The following is an 18735-nucleotide window of genomic DNA, read 5'->3' as shown; positions in this document are numbered from 1 at the left end:
TTTGGTATTTGGATAGTACTCTGTGACTGACATGCCTTTGATAAGTATTCGTGGGTTTTATAAGAATCATCATGGCAGGTCAGGTGGGGCGCCGAAACATCTTAATGGGTACATCCACGCGGTCACAAGGTCACTGCGCTTTGTCTTAACCGTTCTCGTATTACAAACATCGAAAAAAAGTATTGTTACCTAACAATAATTCTCTGTGAACTGTGATTCTGCTCCACATTACTGGGTCAATACATGTTAACGTAGAGTAACAATTATTTTATTTGTCGACTTGTATCATTTGCAAGAATGAGGAACATATTTTTATTAGAGTTCACACATGCAAAGAATGTATGAACATTTAAACAAACAATACCTACGTCATTCCTGTCAAATGAATTGTGTTTAGACTCAATTGTTCTTGGCACGTTACAAATATGTAACAAAAGGGGAAATTAAAAAAAATGTGATCGTTCATTTGTATTGCTATGAACTTAAATATTATTCTTTGTTAAGTGTACGTTTATTATGGAACGTACGTACGAGTGATGCAAGTGATGCGTTGTACGTACGTTTATTTAGGAATTTCTATATTTTAATTGAAGTTCTGAGAATATTATGAAGAAGGAAGTGGAAACTTGTTAAGCATGTGACTACCTTTGAGTATGTACACATTTACACACTTTATTGAATACTACGTAAAAAACGGGAAAACCATTAAAAATATAATTAAATAGGTGATCGTAGGAAATAAAAGGATTTCGCAAAAAACAATATCTTTGCTGCAATTGTATTTCAAACTTATATTTTTATCTATTAGGAACATTGAATTTTAGTAAATTGAGTATGGAATGATTTTTCATCATCTAACTTCTTTTGGTTTGTGTTTAATGTTTCTAATCTATATAATACACCTAAGGGCGTATGTAGCCTTTAATGAATTAAATTAATAAATATACTACGACAATACACACACCGCCGTCTAGTCCCAAAGTAAGCGTAGCTTGTGTTATGGGTACTAAGATAATTGATGAATATTTTATGAATAATATACATAAATACTTATAATATACATATAAACATTGAAAAGACAGAGACAAAGACAGACACTGAAAAACATTCATGTTCATCACACAAACATTTTCCAGTTGTGGGAATCGAACCCACGGCCTTGGAGTCAGAAAGCAGGGTCGCTGCCCACTGCGTCAATTGGCTGGCCTATTAAATACAAGATCGGTGTAATCCCAGCGTTGTTTCTGAGATTAACGCGTTAATTGAAACTAACTTAAGGGTAATTATTAAAAAGTCTATTTTAAGTAGACTTGTGTGTTTGACAGAGCTTGTCCGAGGAAGTACTATCGTCATGCTTATTTTTGCTGCTAAGCGGCATGGTTGCAATGCTGTGTTCCGTTCTGAAGGGCTTGTTGTCGGTGTAATTACAGGAAAATGAGGCTTAACACCTATGCCTCAAATTGCTGGACACAGCATGTTGGCAATGGTTTTCCACTAACCAAAAAAAAAAACCTTTTGTTGCTAGGAAAGTGGTATTCAATTTATACATTTAATACTCATAAAATTGAAAATGGATGATTTTTGTACATAAGTTAAGAAATTGATCTTCTGAAATGACCTTACTTGCATTGTTTTATATTTACGGCGATCTCATAGATATTAATCAGTTTTTTCGTTATGGTACATAAACTTTGAGATAAACTCTTGTTAATTATAATCTTTGCTAATTATCCGTTGGTCAAGTACATTTGGGCTATTCACCTACATCAGCTATAAAATGCAATACTATGAGGAGTACGAAACGGCCAAGTCACATCAAAATCATACTGCATTCTTGTCTGTAGTTTTTTATATTCTGTTCAATTTTTTGATTGTAAAAATATAATTTGGTCAATTGCTTAGTTCCTTTCGAAATAAATTGTTGCAAGTTCCTAAGAATACTTCGCCGGATATTTTTTATTAACATTATATAAAATTATGTCTTGAATTTGCAGATAGTTTGAATTTATCGCTTTACTTAATATTATTTATATTTATATACAAACTAGCCCCGAGGCGTTACCCGCTTCGAATAAGTCGTTTGCTTGTTTCGTTATAAGGTGAAGGAAGGACAAACTAACTAACACACTTTTCCATTCATAATACATATTAATATATATATATAAACAGATTTAAAGAACTGCTTAACTTACGTGCTTAGCGACAGCTTTTTTTCTTTTCGCTGTATTTAATACTAATTTAATTTTAAACATTAAGAATAATAATAATTATTAATAAACTTTATTGAGGCCAAAAATAGTTTATACGTAGAGTTTTAGATTTAGTATAAAAACAACATTGTAAGTAAGATCTATCAATAAACAAAACTTCTTGAAACATAAGATTTGGTTGCAGGTGCCTTAAATACTAAATAGGTTTCACTGTTTTATAGGCACCAGTGTTCTGAATGAAGAATGATCCTGTATCTCCCAATTACATATGAGTATCTGATAAAATTGGATTTATATTATAATAATTACCATGGCAATTAATTGCATATTTATACGCCCATAAGGTTTCACGCACTTGGCCCTAATTCTTTAACTATTCGTGACGAAATTGCGTGAAAATTGTCACGACTTGAGCTGTTAATGTAGAGTCCGATTAAAGCATAATATTTATTGCCATTCTTTATTATTAATTACACTATTATCACTTCTAATTAAAGGAACCATAAACATAAGGAGTGACAAGTTAGGTCTCCCTTATTTGCAAGTTGAAATTGGATGAGTGGCTGACTTTGGACGCTTGGATTAGGCCATTACCATTCCTCCTTGCTTCGACGAGCACGTTAAGTGGTCGAGTCAGCCTCGGCCTTTATCACTTACCCCTGATATAGGTATAATGATTGTTATCTGAATGGAGGAGTTCGTTACTTGTGTTCGTTACTTGTGCAAACGCGCTTTTCATGGAGAAGCGTGGTGTGCACCAAATATTACTCCCTTCTTTGAGAGACGAGGCCTGTGCCCATTAATGGTATAAGTCACTAGGCTAGGCTAATCACATATTTAATGACACTTACGTAAATCTATACAAATATTATAAATGTGAAAGTTTAGAGGGATAAATAAATAATAAATAAATATACTAAAACAGTACACTCATCGCCATCTAGCCCCAAAGAAAGCGTAGCTTGTGTTATGATAAGACGACTGATGAATATTTTCATGAATTATATACAATAAATACACATTATATATATATATATAAACACCCAGACACTGAAAAACATTCATGTTCATCACACAAACATTCTCCAGTTAAGGCAATCGAACCCACGGCCTTGGACTCAGAAAGCAGGGTCGCTGCCAATCGTACGTTAAGGCATGGATGTTTGTTACCTACTCAATGACGCCAGAACGGCTGAATGTATCTGGATGAAATTTGGCATAGAGATTAAAGTCTGAAAAAGAGGCCAGGCTACTTTTATAACCACGCATAACTAATTTTTAATGCGGGCAGTAGCGAGAATTATGAAAAAAAAACTTAAAGTGTAGCGATATGTTGGCCAAATTTTAATTAGTAAAATAGTTAATAAAATAATTGTTACTAACAATAAATGCTTTTATAGCTTCTACCCGCGACTTCGTTTGCGTGGATCAGAATTTGGTCTAAAGCTTCGCTCGTTAAATATTTTTAATCTTACAACGGTAACTATTTGAGAGATCGGTATAGAAAGTACATGTCTGGCATGCATACCAAATTTCAAAGCGGTCTGCCCGCGGCTTAGCTCGATACCAATTTTTAATTTTTACTCGGGAACTGCTTAAGGAATCGTAATAAACGGAAGCTTATGTTCTTTCTCATGTCAAAGTCTACATGCATACCAAATTTCATCTAAATCCGTTCAGCCGTTTTAGCGTGATTTAGTTACAAACATCACATAATGACTTTAATGACATCAATTGACTGCTGGAAAAAGGGCCTCTCGCTTGGGCTTGGCCCAAGCGAGAGGCTGCTGCACCTGCAAGCTGGGCAGATGGTTTGGTGATCGCAAATAATCGTAGTAGTAGCACAGGGGACACTGCTGTCCGTTCTCTGTTATATTCCTTAGTCGCCTCATACGACACCCGTGGGAAGAGAAGATGTGGTGACAACTATAATCTAATCTGAGCTGCCGTCACCACTTGGCATACAAGTACCTATATTGGCTTATGTGCTCCTAGTAATTACTGTCAATTACGTCTGTGTCGCCAACGCAAATGTTTCGCCGTTCCGTCTTGCCGCACAGTGTCCCGCGTTAGATCTCCCATTCCTCGCAGTCTTTCGCACTGCTGACGGAGTCACCTCACTGTGACATATTTGCGGATCCTTGGAACACCGTTTGTAACCATTGCCTATAGTACAGTGAGAAATGTAGTAGCACCATGTTTTTGGCTACTATTTTTTTGATATTTTGAGAAGATGAGATGGTATAATTACCATTAGGTAAAACTATTGTAAAGTTGATTGAATTGTTGTAATTATGTTTTTGTTTCTGTTTTTATTTTTGTATTTTCTTTTTTTGTGGCTCGTTTTACTGCTATGTATTTAATTAGTGTAATTGGTGTTAACCGTACTAATTGAATTAAAAATAAATAAATAAATTGGTGAAAATATAAAAATATTATGCTATGGTATTCTGGCATGATGAATAAACAGAGAAAGTTATTTTTAGTCTTTGAAGTTTTAATTATATAGTTATATTTACAGAAGGCTATTTAACATGATATCACAATTTCAATTAGTATCTAAATTATTAGTAATGGTTGTAGGCGGGCTGAGGATGGACCGAAGGTGCAGAGTTGTGTACTACCGCGTTGAAACTGAAATTAGAATAACATTTAACAATTTATTTATATTTTAACAATTTTTATAATCAGGGGGATTTATTCTGGTGGGAGGCTTCGGCCGTGGCTTACTACCCTACTGAAAAGGACGTGCCGCTAAGCGATTTAGCATTCAGGTTCGATGTCGAGTAGAAACCAATGAAAAGTATGGGTTTTATATAACTGCGATACCCCAGTAACACGTTAGCCCGCTACCATCTTCGACTGCATTATCAATTACCACCAGGTGATATTGCAGTTAAGGTTTAACTTTAATAAAATAAAGCACTCCCAATAATCAACGTAGGTAAGCTATACAAAATTCAAAAATGAAAATTCTAAATTTATTATAGGCAGTTTTAAAACGACAAGTTAGTCTGTTTGTAGTGACTCTATAATCTGTAGTGAAGGCAGATTCCACGGAGATTCTAATAGGAAACAAAATCTAGGTTGTGTAAACAGGATCCTATAGATGTAGTATGGATGCCATAGATAGGTTATGTAAACGGGATATCATATATATGTAAGGTAAACCTGAGCACACGACAAATCATACTTCGAACTACATTATTAAAATCGATTATTAAAATTCTTACCCGTTGTGGTCATCGGCGGTGTATTCGACCTTGCGTACGGAGCCATCAGGTTGCACCAGTGAGTAGTATCCATGCACGGCGTCTCCATCGCGGCTCTCATGCTGGGACTTGTGGTCGCCGGTGTGGGGGTCGGCCACGGAGTATGCGAAGTCGTATTTCGGGTGAGCCTTTAAATCATATGTAGAATAAGTAAGATTTTTTTCGGATCTCGTACTCGAAAGCTGCCAATGGGATTCTATCACTAAACCTCCGTTGTCCGTCGGTCCGTCCGTTTGTCTGCCACAGGTTGTATCTCATAGCCCATAATAGTTAGAGAGTTAAAATATTCACAGAGAAAACAATAAATAACAATAACAGTGTTAAGAAGTAAAGGAAAATAAACTTTTGTTTTGACGTTTTCCGCCGTCATGTTTATCCCGTTTATTATATTTTATTTTTATTTTTTGTATTCGACTACAAGTTAGCCCTCGACTGCAATCTTACCTGGTGGTAAGTTATTATGCAGTCTAAGATGGTAGTGGGCTAACCTGTTAGAGGGTATAGTAGTCATACCCCTAATCGGTTTCTACGCGACATCGCACCGAAACACTAAATCGCTTAGCGGCACCGTCATTGTCGGTAGTGTGGTAACTAGCCACGGCCAAAGCCTCCCACCAGACCAGACCAGGGAAATTCAGAAATTATAAATTCCCAAATTGCCCCCGCCAGGAATCAAACCCAGGACCTCCTACTTAAATTCCGCCGGGAAGGTCGTTAAAAAATAAATAACGTGTGATAATAATAGTTAAAACCCGCCAACTCTCATTGGAGCAACGTGGCTGATCCGTACTCTAACACTCTCTCTCCTATGAAGAGGTCCATGCTCAGCTGTGGGACCAATGATAATGATAAATTTAAATTGGTTAGTACTTAAAAACTTACATATGAGTCGTGACCGTCATAGTGACCATCGTACGCTAAGGGGGCGGCATACGCTAAGGGGGCAGCGTAGGCCAATGGAGCGGCGTGACCTTCATCATGGCGGATAATGCTTTGTGAAGAGACGGCGTGGCCATGTCCGTACAGACCAGCGTTGGCAGCTGCCAAGAGGGCTCCGAAAGCAATAACCTGAAAAAAAACAATATCATAAACATTTGTCGGCGAACTTTGCGTGTACTGTATAACTACATCCCTAAACATAATATAAATGCGAAAGTTTCTTGAAAATAGGACAAACCGACACACTTACTGATTTATAATAATAGTCGGGTCAAATTTACTGGCTCAACAAAAAGCTCTGTGTCTGTATCCTGTCAAATCTTCAATAAATCCTAAAGAAATGGGCACTTTTAGTTTTCCCGTATTTTAAATTTCATAATTTAATTTTTCTTTTCCTCAAAACTTTTATTCTTAAAATTATAGCGTTTTAAAAAAGAAAAAGAGAAATAGAGACAAAAGTTCTAAGTAATGCATTTATGAAATACCAGAATTTAATTCCTCTTTGACATTTTGTATTTCAAATTTCACTGTTCACATGGAAAACTTCAAGAAAAGTTCACATGGAAAGAGGAAAATGCAACTCTAGCTACAAAATAGCGGCATAACAGATAATATTGTACGATGAAAACCTAGAAAATCCAACATAAAAACAATTGTTAGATTATAGAACTTACTTTGGTAAACATTTTGTTGATTCTTTGTTCGATATTTCAATATCAATATCTGTTTATGATTGATATCAACAGGTGCTGACCGTGCCTTTATATACAACGTTTTTGTCAACTTAAAACAAGTGGGGTGACATTGCAGTATGCGTGCTTTGCAAATTTGGCTATAAAGACAGAGGCCACGTTATAGTTATTACCCAATAGCTATTACTTTTATAGTAACAATCTATTTTATAACAATATCTAATAAAATGTTATAATAGAATAGTCGTAGATTTTATGTTATCCCGTGAGGTTAAGAAAATATCCCGCGATAGCTCTTGTTGGTGTTCAGAAAAATCTTATTATAAGCTCGGTTCTAAACGAAATGAGAAAACTACGGAACGACAGAACCCTTTGGAAAGGAAAATTGTGAAAATAACCACACCCCCTTGTGAACAAGGGATCCGTTTTGAAAATATTAAAATACACAAGAGCCTTCTATAAACTAACATTGCCACTAACGCCCAACGTTTATAATCGACTTAAACCAAAATCAGATTGGATTGTAATACGCCTATGTATAGGGAGTAGAAAAAAGATAATACTTTCAGTCAGTATTCATATTTTTATGATATGAAAGTTTAATTTGAAGTTTGAAGTTATGGCCGGCGTTTGCCATCTTATACATAAACCATAAACCAGCCCTTCCAACCAAATAACCGAAATAAAAAATATCAGTATCCATTCATTCCTGAACCCAGTGTTGAGCAGTGTATACGTTCCATCTGGGGACTATCGTTCATTAAGGGAAATGATCTGTATTGGAACTGTAGTAGGATAGCGATGAGGTCACAGAAAGATGCAAATAAACATACTATACAAATATCACTTTATTAATTTACTTTATAAAATAGAAAATATGAACTTATTGTTTGCAACATCGCATTTCACTCCCTGACCCTTCAGATAACGATCCAACCCACCAAGAAGAAAAAACTCATCTCATCCCGCCAAAACTCACAGCCGTCCAGGTAGGATTCAATTAATTTGATTGGTTCCCGCCGTTATGCGTCTACCCGCGTTATCCAATTGGAGAATGAAAACCGAGCGTCTCGTTCAAAAATAAGATTAAATTAAAAGAAATAACAAACAAGTAGAAATTACAATGCTAGTTTAATTGATATTCTAACATCTGCTTGTTGCATTTATCCCATAGTGTAATTGCCTAACGCAGCGTCTACGCGTTGGCCACAAGTCCCCACGGAAGAATAAAAGGGCCGGGTTTGTTGCCCCAGAGTACAATCTATAAAATAGACAAAGGTTTTTTATCTATCTGAATTTTATATCTTACACTGGACTTTATCTCACTCGACTATAGCTTGTTAGCTATTTATCCCACGGCTATTATTTTCTTGTGGGTAAGTGTGTGCTAATAATTTATGTTTGTTTTTTTCAATAAAGCGATCGTAGAGTTAGAGGAATTATTTATTTTACATAATATTTGTACAGATAAGTGTCTAGTTTGAGTCGCAATAAAACAACAGATTCGATTTGATTCGATCGACACAATTTGATTCTAAATATGAGGTTTCACTAGAGGGCATGTTACCAACATTTTATATTCAGTACCTTGTTAATTTTAGAAATAACCGTTTAGCTGTTAAACGTTAGTTGAGTTCATGTTGGATTTTAATCAGAGGCAATTATCAATATAATATGCATTCAGCTTTACAAATATGTGTAGCAATTTTTGTGAAACTGTTTTACTTTTTGTGTTTTATTTCTTTTTCTTTCTACTGTTGTATTGATATTCTGTGTAACATTTTTGATCCAATAAGTTATTATTATTATTATTATTATTATTATTTTCTATACTTTTTCTTAAAACTTAAGACAATGATAATAGTTATCTGTATCAGTAGGCATTTTAACGAGTTGGCGCAGTTTGTAATTATTAAATGATACGTAGACTATGTTGCGGAAACGCCCTTCATTTGTGATTTCATCTGTCATAGAGGCTTAGTTGGCCAACCAAGAATGCAATGTAGAAATTCTTAATTAAAACATAACTAAGGAGCTATTAAACAAATAAAGTAGATATATTTAACAAGATATCGCAACATCCGTAGTCAAAAGTACATGAAAAAACTAAGGGTTATACCTATTATGCCTAGGCCTATTTATGTCCACTTCCATGGCGCAGTGGTAACTGCTGTGTTGTTTTATAAATGAGAGGTCCCGAGTTCAATCCCCGTCAGGGGCAACGGAAAATATATAATTTATGAATTTTCTCTGGTCTGGATGTGGTTAGTTACCGACGTACAAATTTAGCGGTTAAAGATCTACTTTAGATACCGCGTAATGTTAACCTGCTGCCAACTTATACTGAATCGTCACTTACCACCAGGTGAGATTGCAGCAGGGCTTATTATTATAACTTGGCAGTGAAGTAAAAAAAACCTACTTCTCATTGTAGGAGAAGACTCTTGCCCTGTAGTAATTGTGAGTGTAGTTTTGCTACTTTTGTTTACATCATTGCAATTTTCTTAAGGATCTTACACTTCTTTCTTGCAATTGGTCCAGCACTTTCGGAGCGTATTCGCTACAAACAATCAAACATACAACAAAATCATTCCTCTTTATAATAATCTATATATATAAAAGAGAAAGTGTGTGGGTATGTTACGTATAGGCTCTGAAACGGCTGGACCGATTTCAATGAAACTTTCAGGGAATCTCCGACTTGAACCCTTCTCCTTTTCATTCTGAAAGGAAATCCGTGTCCTGTGGACCGGTAGTGGGTTGTAAATAATAATAATAAATTTGAGTCAACAGTCATTGTTCCGATATATTATGAAAATTATGCTTAATTTGCTATACTCCGTGAAAAGCAGTAGAATCTGTGTGGTGTAATTTACAATTACTTCAATCCTTGTACTCCACACCAAACAGATCTTCGGCAATGGGTCCATTGTCCATCCATCTACGCACATTTCACTCCGAAACCGGAGCATCCTCAGGAGATGTTGACTTTACAATTTTAAGCCAGAATTATTCATTGTAAAGTCAACAGTCAGTTGTTCTATCCAATATTGTTCCGATAGTTGTTTCAGTCCATAATGGTCTTCTCGCGAAAAGCTTCGACCAATATCTTAAGAAGCTTTCGCTTGGTTGTTGGATCAAGGGTCGTATACAGAAGGCAGTAATTCTTGAAACAGCACGTATTTTGAGGAGGTTCCTCAGTCTGGAGCCCTGACCGTCCTTTTTTTTAGGCCCCCCTCAGCTGTTTAGGACCATCAGATGTTTCAAAAGCGCCGCAAGCGGAGGAGTGATTTTTACTAAACTTAATTTTAAAGATTTTTATTAAACTTTGAATAATGATTTTTGTTTTCCTTTAATAATTTACACTGTTGAAAAAAAATGTATGAAAATAATTATTGTTTTCCATTCACAATTACAATCTTATCTTAGCTTAATTACGCTGAGATCTCCTTTTAAGCATATAATATACCTGTACCAGGAGGGCTCGATGTAAATGATGATGATGATGTTGAGTAAATGGGTTGGATAAGCGTTGGCCACATGCCACACTTTAAAAACACTTTATGTTTGAAATAAAGCTTACTTTTCAATGATATAATTTGAGTAGAGTCGGTGTAAAGGCGTAACATTTTAGTTGTCCTTACTTTACGCCCTAACTGAACACTAATCGACTTGATTTTTTGCATAGACTTAGTTGAAAGGACGGAGAGTAACATAGGCTACTTTGTATCCCAGGAAAACATAGGGTTCCCACGGGATTTGTAAAAAACTGAAATAAACGCGGACGAACAACGCGGCCAACAGTTAGTTTATTAATAAACACTGAACTGTACTAAAATCTGTCAATTTTGTGTAGATTTGGCAATTTATGACGTTTGGTTGCCTATATGAAATGATGGATTTATTGGATTACCTATCTGTGACTGGCCAAATACGTACGTCGTATTATACTTATTTCCAGCGAGACTAAGGCTTATATATCGCGAAATATGATACTTTATATCTGATAAAATATAATATACCTCTAACTTAGTTGAAACTTTTCAAAAATATCCGTAGGTTTTGCAGTCTTACCATTATACGGTAAAAAAACAGTTTACAGACCAACTGACTGAGTGAGTGAGTGGTTTTTATACGAATAAAAGACAATAATTTTGACATGAGAAAGTTTAATAAGTTATATATTTACAAGAATATTTAAATATTAACAAGGACTTATTAATAGTGGCTGTATGCCGGCTGGGGATGAACGGAGGGTGCAGAGTTGTGTACCACCGCGTTGAAACTGAAAAGAAAAACATTAGTTATAGGATAGTTATAGGATCTCTTGACTGATAATGTTAGTAGGATAGATATGCAAATTCTTTCGACTCCTTTCTGACACTCCTTTTAACAAGAATCTATATTATTTTAAAATATTTTAATTGACTTTTGTTTAAATGTGCGTTGTAAAGTCAACATCTAATTATGATAGGCCAGTATCGGAGGAAAATAAATAAATAAATATATAACGACATACACATCGCCATGTAGCCTCAAAGTAAGGGTAGCTTGTGTTATGGGTACTAAGATAGCTGATGAATATTATTTTACGAATATAATACACATTAATACTTATAATATACAGATACTGAAAAACATTCATGTTCATCAAACAAACATTTTCCAGTTGTGTTTCCATCGAACCCACGACCTTGGACTCAGAAAGCAGGGTCGCTGCAGATATACAGACGAATACAAAAGTTATGGATTTTGTAAATTATGTACTTAGCTCTTTTAACAATAGTAAATTTATCTTTTGTATATTGAATTATAGCAGATGTCTGTAGCTTACCCGTTGTGGTCATCGGCGGTGTATTCGACCTTACGTACGGAACCGTCAGGTTGCACCAACGCGTAGTAACCATGGACAGCGTCTCCATCGCGGCTCTCGTGCTGGGACTTGTGGTCACCGGTGTGGGGGTCGGCTACTGAGTACGCGAAGTCGTATCTGGGGTGGGCCTGGAATACATTGTAACTCTACTACGTTGCTTGCTCTTTTATTTCCAGAATCTCTCGACGGCTCTCTCAACCTTTTATGTGAAGCCTGAATATTGGATACAAGCAGGAGTTATTTTGCGTAACTCCATGATATATTATGAAAATTAAGCTTAATTTGCTATTCTCCGATACCATCATGTTGTATCCTCTGGACATGTTGACTTACAAATGACTTAACAATTATTCAAAGACTGAAAAGATTATAAATTACACCTTACGGATTCACCTGCTTCTCGCGGAGTATAGCAAACTAAGATTAATTTTCAAAATAATGAAACCTGAATACTGACACATAAAATGTCAATAGGTTAAGAATAAGGTAGTTAATTATTGTACTCAAATATACTTCACTACTCCCAACCCGCTAGTGGTTATAGTTATAGTGGCGCTAGGATTCCTCTTATACTCCCAATTTAAATACTATTCCCGTCAGACTCATATCTACTTTTTACGGTCACAGGACGGTTAGCCCTTAACGGTTAAGTTCTAACAATCCCAAAATCGTCCAAACGTCATCCTAAGTAGTCGAACTCCGAGCCATAGAGGAGGCGCCATTGAAATTTACCTGAGTGATGCTATTATAACCCTCAAGGTGGGTATCAGCTTCTGTCCATCCGAAACAACACATAGTACCCAATACTTTAAATAAATAAAGATAATATTTATTTGATCAGGTCAGGCAACTCACGTATTCATTGTGACCAGCGTAATTGCCGTTGTACGCTGCAGGAGCATAAGCTAAGGGCGCAGCATAGGCCAAGGGTGCAGCGTAAGCCAACGGGGCAGCGTAGTGGCCGGCATCATGACGAACGATGCTTTGCGATGAAACTGCATGACCGTACAGGCCAGCGTTGGCCGCCGCCAGAAGAGCTCCGAAGGCAATGATCTGGAAAAGTTCACCATATCTTAAAAACACCTTATAAGAAAGATACATTTGTAAGTTTTATTGGTAATATTATAAAGTGTCTGTTTGTTGGTTTGTTACATATGTTAACCTTAATAAGCACCTTAACCGCTGAACAGAAATACAACGAAGTGCACTGATTTCCGCGGGATAAAAAAAAAAGAGAAAATCAAACACAGCCCGTATCGTTGTGTTACATACAACAGCTAAATACTCAATAAAAGGTTCATAGCTATATTTTGATTTAAGACCAACTTCATACCATAATATTAATGCTAAAGATTGTTGTTTATATGTTACCCATGCACGGTGCAGAAATTTGAGTACTAGCTGGTTCCTCCGGAATAAGATACGCCTTGTCTCGGAAAAAAATTCGGTAACCTTTTTTCGATCGGTTTAAATAATTTAAAATATTGAAACTAATGTTGACGAAAATTGGTACAAATATTATTGGAAACCTGGGGTTGAACAAAAGACCTAGAAACCAACGTGGTTCACGCGTTTAAAAAAAAAATATATAAAGTGGTTAGCAGCTAGTCATAATAAAATATTAAAGCGTGTAAATTTGTGCAATTCAATTGCGAACATATTTTAATGAGGGTTCAAGAAATTTATGTGGGCGATATCCTTTTTTGAAACAATACAGAAAGTTCCAAAAAGACAATGAAACGATTAAGTAGAACAGCTTCACATATTTTAAAAGATTACTCTAGTTTATTTTGCGCAATCGATTTCTAAGATATTAAATTTTATTCATGCTGCACTTACTTTGCTGAACATGTTTGGTCAATTCAATTCAACGATTGATATCGGTGGTTTCTGACCGTGAGTTTATATAGTCCGTTTTGTTATAATAAGAACAAGTGGGGTGACATTAGTTCATGCACACCTCGTAAAAAAAAACAATAACAACAAAGGTCGCGTTAAAATAATTTCCTAACAGTAATTACACATTACGGCGTATCTATCTCTCTCTATCTAAGATATATAATTGAAATAATTATATCAATCTATTTCATGAATTAAGCGATGGTAGCGCAGTGGGTAAAACTTCGGCTCCTTTGTCGGAGTGATGTGCGTTTTTAATTACACAATTAAATATCACTCGCTTTAATGGTGAGGAAACCGACATGCCTGAGAGTTCACAAGGGCGTCTGTGCTTAAGTCTACCAATCCGCACTTGGCCAGCGGGGTGGACCATGGCCTACACCCTGCTGATTCTTAGAGAAGAGCACGGGGCTTTGTAGTGAGCTGGTAATTTGTCGATGAGGATTATTATTTCATAAATGTAATGGGCGAGGGCAAAAATAGCTGTGGTTCTCTGATAACAAGTTAGAGCTTCTGTACTACCTAGCTAATCTAAGATGGACGTGCTTAGCCCTTGATTTCCATTCGGCATCACAGTTAAACACTAAATTACTAACGCTTTTCTTTGCAGCCTTGTTACCATTAGCTGCATCCGAAGGCTTCAATTAGGCTAGATTAAAAAAATTAAGAAATTGAATACTATCTGGAGTAGAACCCTAGACCCCACAATGTAGGCCGTTGAAAATCCATCAACATCAACACATGTTGCGGGATCACTTGCGAAACAGACAATCACAGTGCGTATGATCAAAGTTCTTTGTGCAATAATTATAAATATTACAGATTGGTAATATTTTATATTATATACGGCAATCTAATGAATGGTAAATAGTTCAGCTCGATTCTTATTTCTTATCAAATGGAGCGTTGAAAACACGTAAACTTCCCTATATCTTATTTTCTCCGGTAATATTTATTAATTATCTAGTCGGTCGGAATTTTGTGTTGCATACTCGTAGTTATATATTATGTTATATTAGAATATTACATAATATGTAATTTATTTGATTTACGAACGTCTTTGATTTAATATGACTATCGTAATGAGATAATCAAATTTTCGACGATGCGGATTTAGGGTCCGTGCCTATCCCTACCTTGTATCAGTTGAACGGATCCATGCAATTCACCTTCTGCAGTGTGTTGTTGTTGTGTCTGTTGTGTATGCAGACTCAGACAAGGGTTTTCCGAAGAAAAAGGGGACTCAAGGTTTTTTCTCAAGACTTATAACTGACGAAATAACAACGCCTTTAAGGTCGGAACACAGCAATGTTTCTTGGAGGCAGAAATAAGCAGTACTACTTAAACTCTCGTAGAAATAGAAGAGTAAAACGGTACATTTTTCTCTTAAATTATCCTTCCAGAACATATGTATGATCGGTAGTAAGTGCCACATGCAAATGTATCAACACTTACTATCATTTAAAGGGCTCGAGGACTTGTGCTTCTATGACACCCGTTTTTTTTTACTTCACCGGAATGAAAGTGTACAAACTATGAAAACTCCGAACAACACTGAACACACCAACGGTTCTTGTGATTATTTCGTTCATTAAATTATTTCTTCTGTATTTAAAAAAAAAATGTCCTGAATGACTGAAAACCACTGTACTGGTGCTCATTTGATTCAAAAATAAGAAATATCTGTTTATTTATTTATTTAACAGCGTCGCCTCTCACTGCAATCATATCTGGTTTGTGAGAATACTGTCTCAGATGGCTTGAGGGTTATCCTGTAAGGAGTATGTCAGCTCTTTAAAACCCATAGAAAATACTATCCTCAAACAGACAGGTGAAGTAGGAAATTTATACGAAAGTCCTTCATTTCAAGATAAGAGTGTTTTTATTTTGGCCTGTAGCTTGGCTTCTGGAGATGAGCAAAGGCACCGCGGGAAAATTTCTAAATTTCTCCGCTGGCATTCACTTGTTAGTGTAGAACATATATTTTTTCGCTCGCAAATTCAAATATTTAACAAATATTCTAAGCACTGACCTACGAGTTGTCTTGTTTAACGCCCCACTTATTTATATTGAGTGTTATATGATATAAAAACCACGGGTACCAGGCTATCGACATCAATCACTGACCAACACTGCAATAAACAACAATGTTCGCCAGAGTGAGTGGAATATTAATAAGCATAGAATTAGCAATATAAGATAATAAATGTTTCAGAAAAAGTATCCAAAGAAGCCGTTCTGTTTGATTAAACATTTGTAAAAATAAACACTTAGGCTATCCAATTACATGCTCGAAAAATATACAGTCTATGTCAAGGTCAAGTTTATGATATGGGTAGCAATTTTACAACCAATTTGTGCTATTGAAGTCAGGGTTACGGTGTAGTTAGTGAACCAAAATGTAATAAATGTACTCGCACTATTCATTCAACTTTTAAACAAAAAGTTGTGTTGATATTAAATAGTGTTGATATTGTTCTATTGTCTCAAGTGTCAAACGTTTCTCTATTGTTGTTAGTGTGGATGGTCAGAAAACGCCTTTTCTTAAGCAAAAAATTGATTCTGTTTAAAAAGTACATAAGTTATTTCTTAATGATAAAGTAAATTTTATATTTAGAACTGCTAGGAAAAAAATATGTTTAACTAAGGACTCCCTATAAAATAGTGGAGTTACTGCCTTTTAAATTTGCTGATAAATGTGGTTTTTTTTCCACTTACAAAAATTTGTTAAGCTGTTTTATATATGTAAACTATATGTGAAAATATTATATAAACGATGGTGAGACCTAAACGCGGAAAGCGACTTTGTTTTATACTATTGTTTTATACTGTGTATGAATTGTCATAAATTCATGCTTGGAATTTATTAAAGAAAACCAATAGCTTTAATGTATTTTGTCTTATTACTAGATTTTAGCTTTCGGAGCAATGGTGGCTGCGGCCAACGCTGGTCTGCTCGGACACGCTGTGTCTTCTCAGAGCATCGTGCGTCATGACGAGGGTCACATTGGCGCTTCTTTGGGCTATGCCGCACCTTTGGCTCACGCTGCACCAATTGCATACGCTCCTGCATACTACGCTCCTGCTGCGAGCTATGCTGGCCATGACGAATATGTAAGCTTTTAATTTTCAATAAGTTTTACTAGCTGTGCCCCGCGGCTATTACGGTTTTTATAAATCCCGTGGGAACCGTATATTTTCCTGGGATAAATAAGGCGTATGTTACTTTATACTAATTGTATGCCAAAAATCAAGTTCGTTTGGAAGCTTAACGATACGATTGGTAGCTTAGTTAGGGCATAAGAGAAGCACAAACAAACGAACAAACTCTTTAATAGTTTGTTTAACAACATTAGTAACACACTTTCGCATTTATAATACGAGTAAATTTATATATAAGTATTAATCTTAGATTATTCCTTGAATTAATGACAATTTTGATTTAAAAAAAATGATTTAGTCGCCAGATCAGCGTCAAAACGGAGCCAAACATCATCGTGGCTCCGAATAAACTTAAGGAATTACTTATATTAAAATAGTTGACATTTGAATGGGTGCCAAGTTCTATGCAAGTTCCTTAAATCATAGCTATAGGAATGCACAACTTTTTCCGATTGCCTTATATATTTTTGTATGTTTTTTTCTATTCAGCATAATTTGATCATGACTAATTGAATGTTTTCAGGCCCACCCCAGATACGACTTCGCGTACTCCGTGGCCGACCCCCACACCGGCGACCACAAGTCCCAGCATGAGAGCCGCGATGGAGACGCCGTGCACGGATACTACTCACTAGTGCAACCTGACGGCTCCGTCCGCAAGGTCGAATACACCGCCGATGACCACAACGGGTAAGCTATTGTTTATTTTCTGAATACCATTTCATTAACACCCTCAATCTCTTTATGTGTGACAATCTACCAACGCTCTTGTGAAGTAGGTTGTTGGTGAATATAACCGAGATACGGCAAACCTCACCCAGCAGCACGGCTAGTATGGGCAGGAGACAATTATATCCCCGGAAAAATGATAAAAACTTATCTTTTCCCACAGCTGTATCAACTCTCAGAGAACTCGCGTACATTGGCAATAATATCTGAATAATATGTGTAATATGAAACGGGGTAAACTTTCATATTCATGATCCCATGCTTTTGATTTATTGGTAGGGACAAGTCAGCGTGCTTTCAGAGGTGCAGGTCTTACGTGACGATTTCTACCAGTTTATTCCTACCGCAAACCGCGTTACGGAACTTCCTACTAAAAATTGATTTTCTAATCTGTCAATTGTTATCTAATATTCATTGTGTATCATCGACTTCCAAAAAGTAACGCCTGCTTAAATCCCATGTTTTGTTTTTTCAGATTCAACGCCGTCGTACACAACTCCGCTCCCTCGGTTCACCCCCAGGGCTATTACTCTCACTACTAAGCGCAAACCAAACTAGTATTATTAATGGAACCTATTTTTTAATTTATTAAACGTTTTTCATATACCAATATATTATTTTATTGATATCTAACATCACGTTTAATATCATCAGAGATAAAGAAATATACAAAACCTTCACATACCAACAATGAAAATATAGAGTCCAATGGGGTTTCGATCTTGGTGTACGTCTACAAACAGTAAAACATCGCAGGGTCTACAAGAAGTCCTAATTAGAAGTCCGCCCTTTGCCCATCAATCTGAGGCGTAGGTGTTAAGTGAATACGTCGGCAATGATATAGTTCAGACCGGAACACTGTAATGCTGCTTGACAGCAGAAACAAGCATGGTGGTAGAACTTTACGGACGTGCTCTGTAACAAAAATCTCTACTACTACATACCAAAAATGAGGTTTT

General features: G+C 36.1%; 1 protein-coding gene and 1 pseudogene across 1 annotated transcript; one reads left to right on the top strand and one right to left on the bottom strand.

Moving 5' to 3' along the window:
* Positions 1–4777: 4777 nt before the first annotated feature.
* The window catches only part of LOC120625986, a 29359-nt pseudogene continuing 15401 nt past the window's right edge, over positions 4778–18735 (bottom strand).
* On the top strand, positions 16033–18326 carry LOC120625567 (cuticle protein 7-like). The gene is made up of 4 exons (XM_039892622.1): positions 16033–16044; positions 16796–16999; positions 17571–17737; positions 18252–18326. Exons 1-4 carry the CDS (start codon positions 16033–16035, stop codon positions 18316–18318), a joined length of 450 nt encoding a protein of 149 aa, XP_039748556.1. The 3' UTR covers positions 18319–18326.

This window comes from Pararge aegeria, chromosome 8 (assembly GCF_905163445.1).
Source record: "Pararge aegeria chromosome 8, ilParAegt1.1, whole genome shotgun sequence".
Taxonomy (NCBI): Eukaryota; Metazoa; Arthropoda; class Insecta; order Lepidoptera; family Nymphalidae; genus Pararge; species Pararge aegeria.
This window is presented reverse-complemented; position numbering and strand designations above follow the sequence as displayed.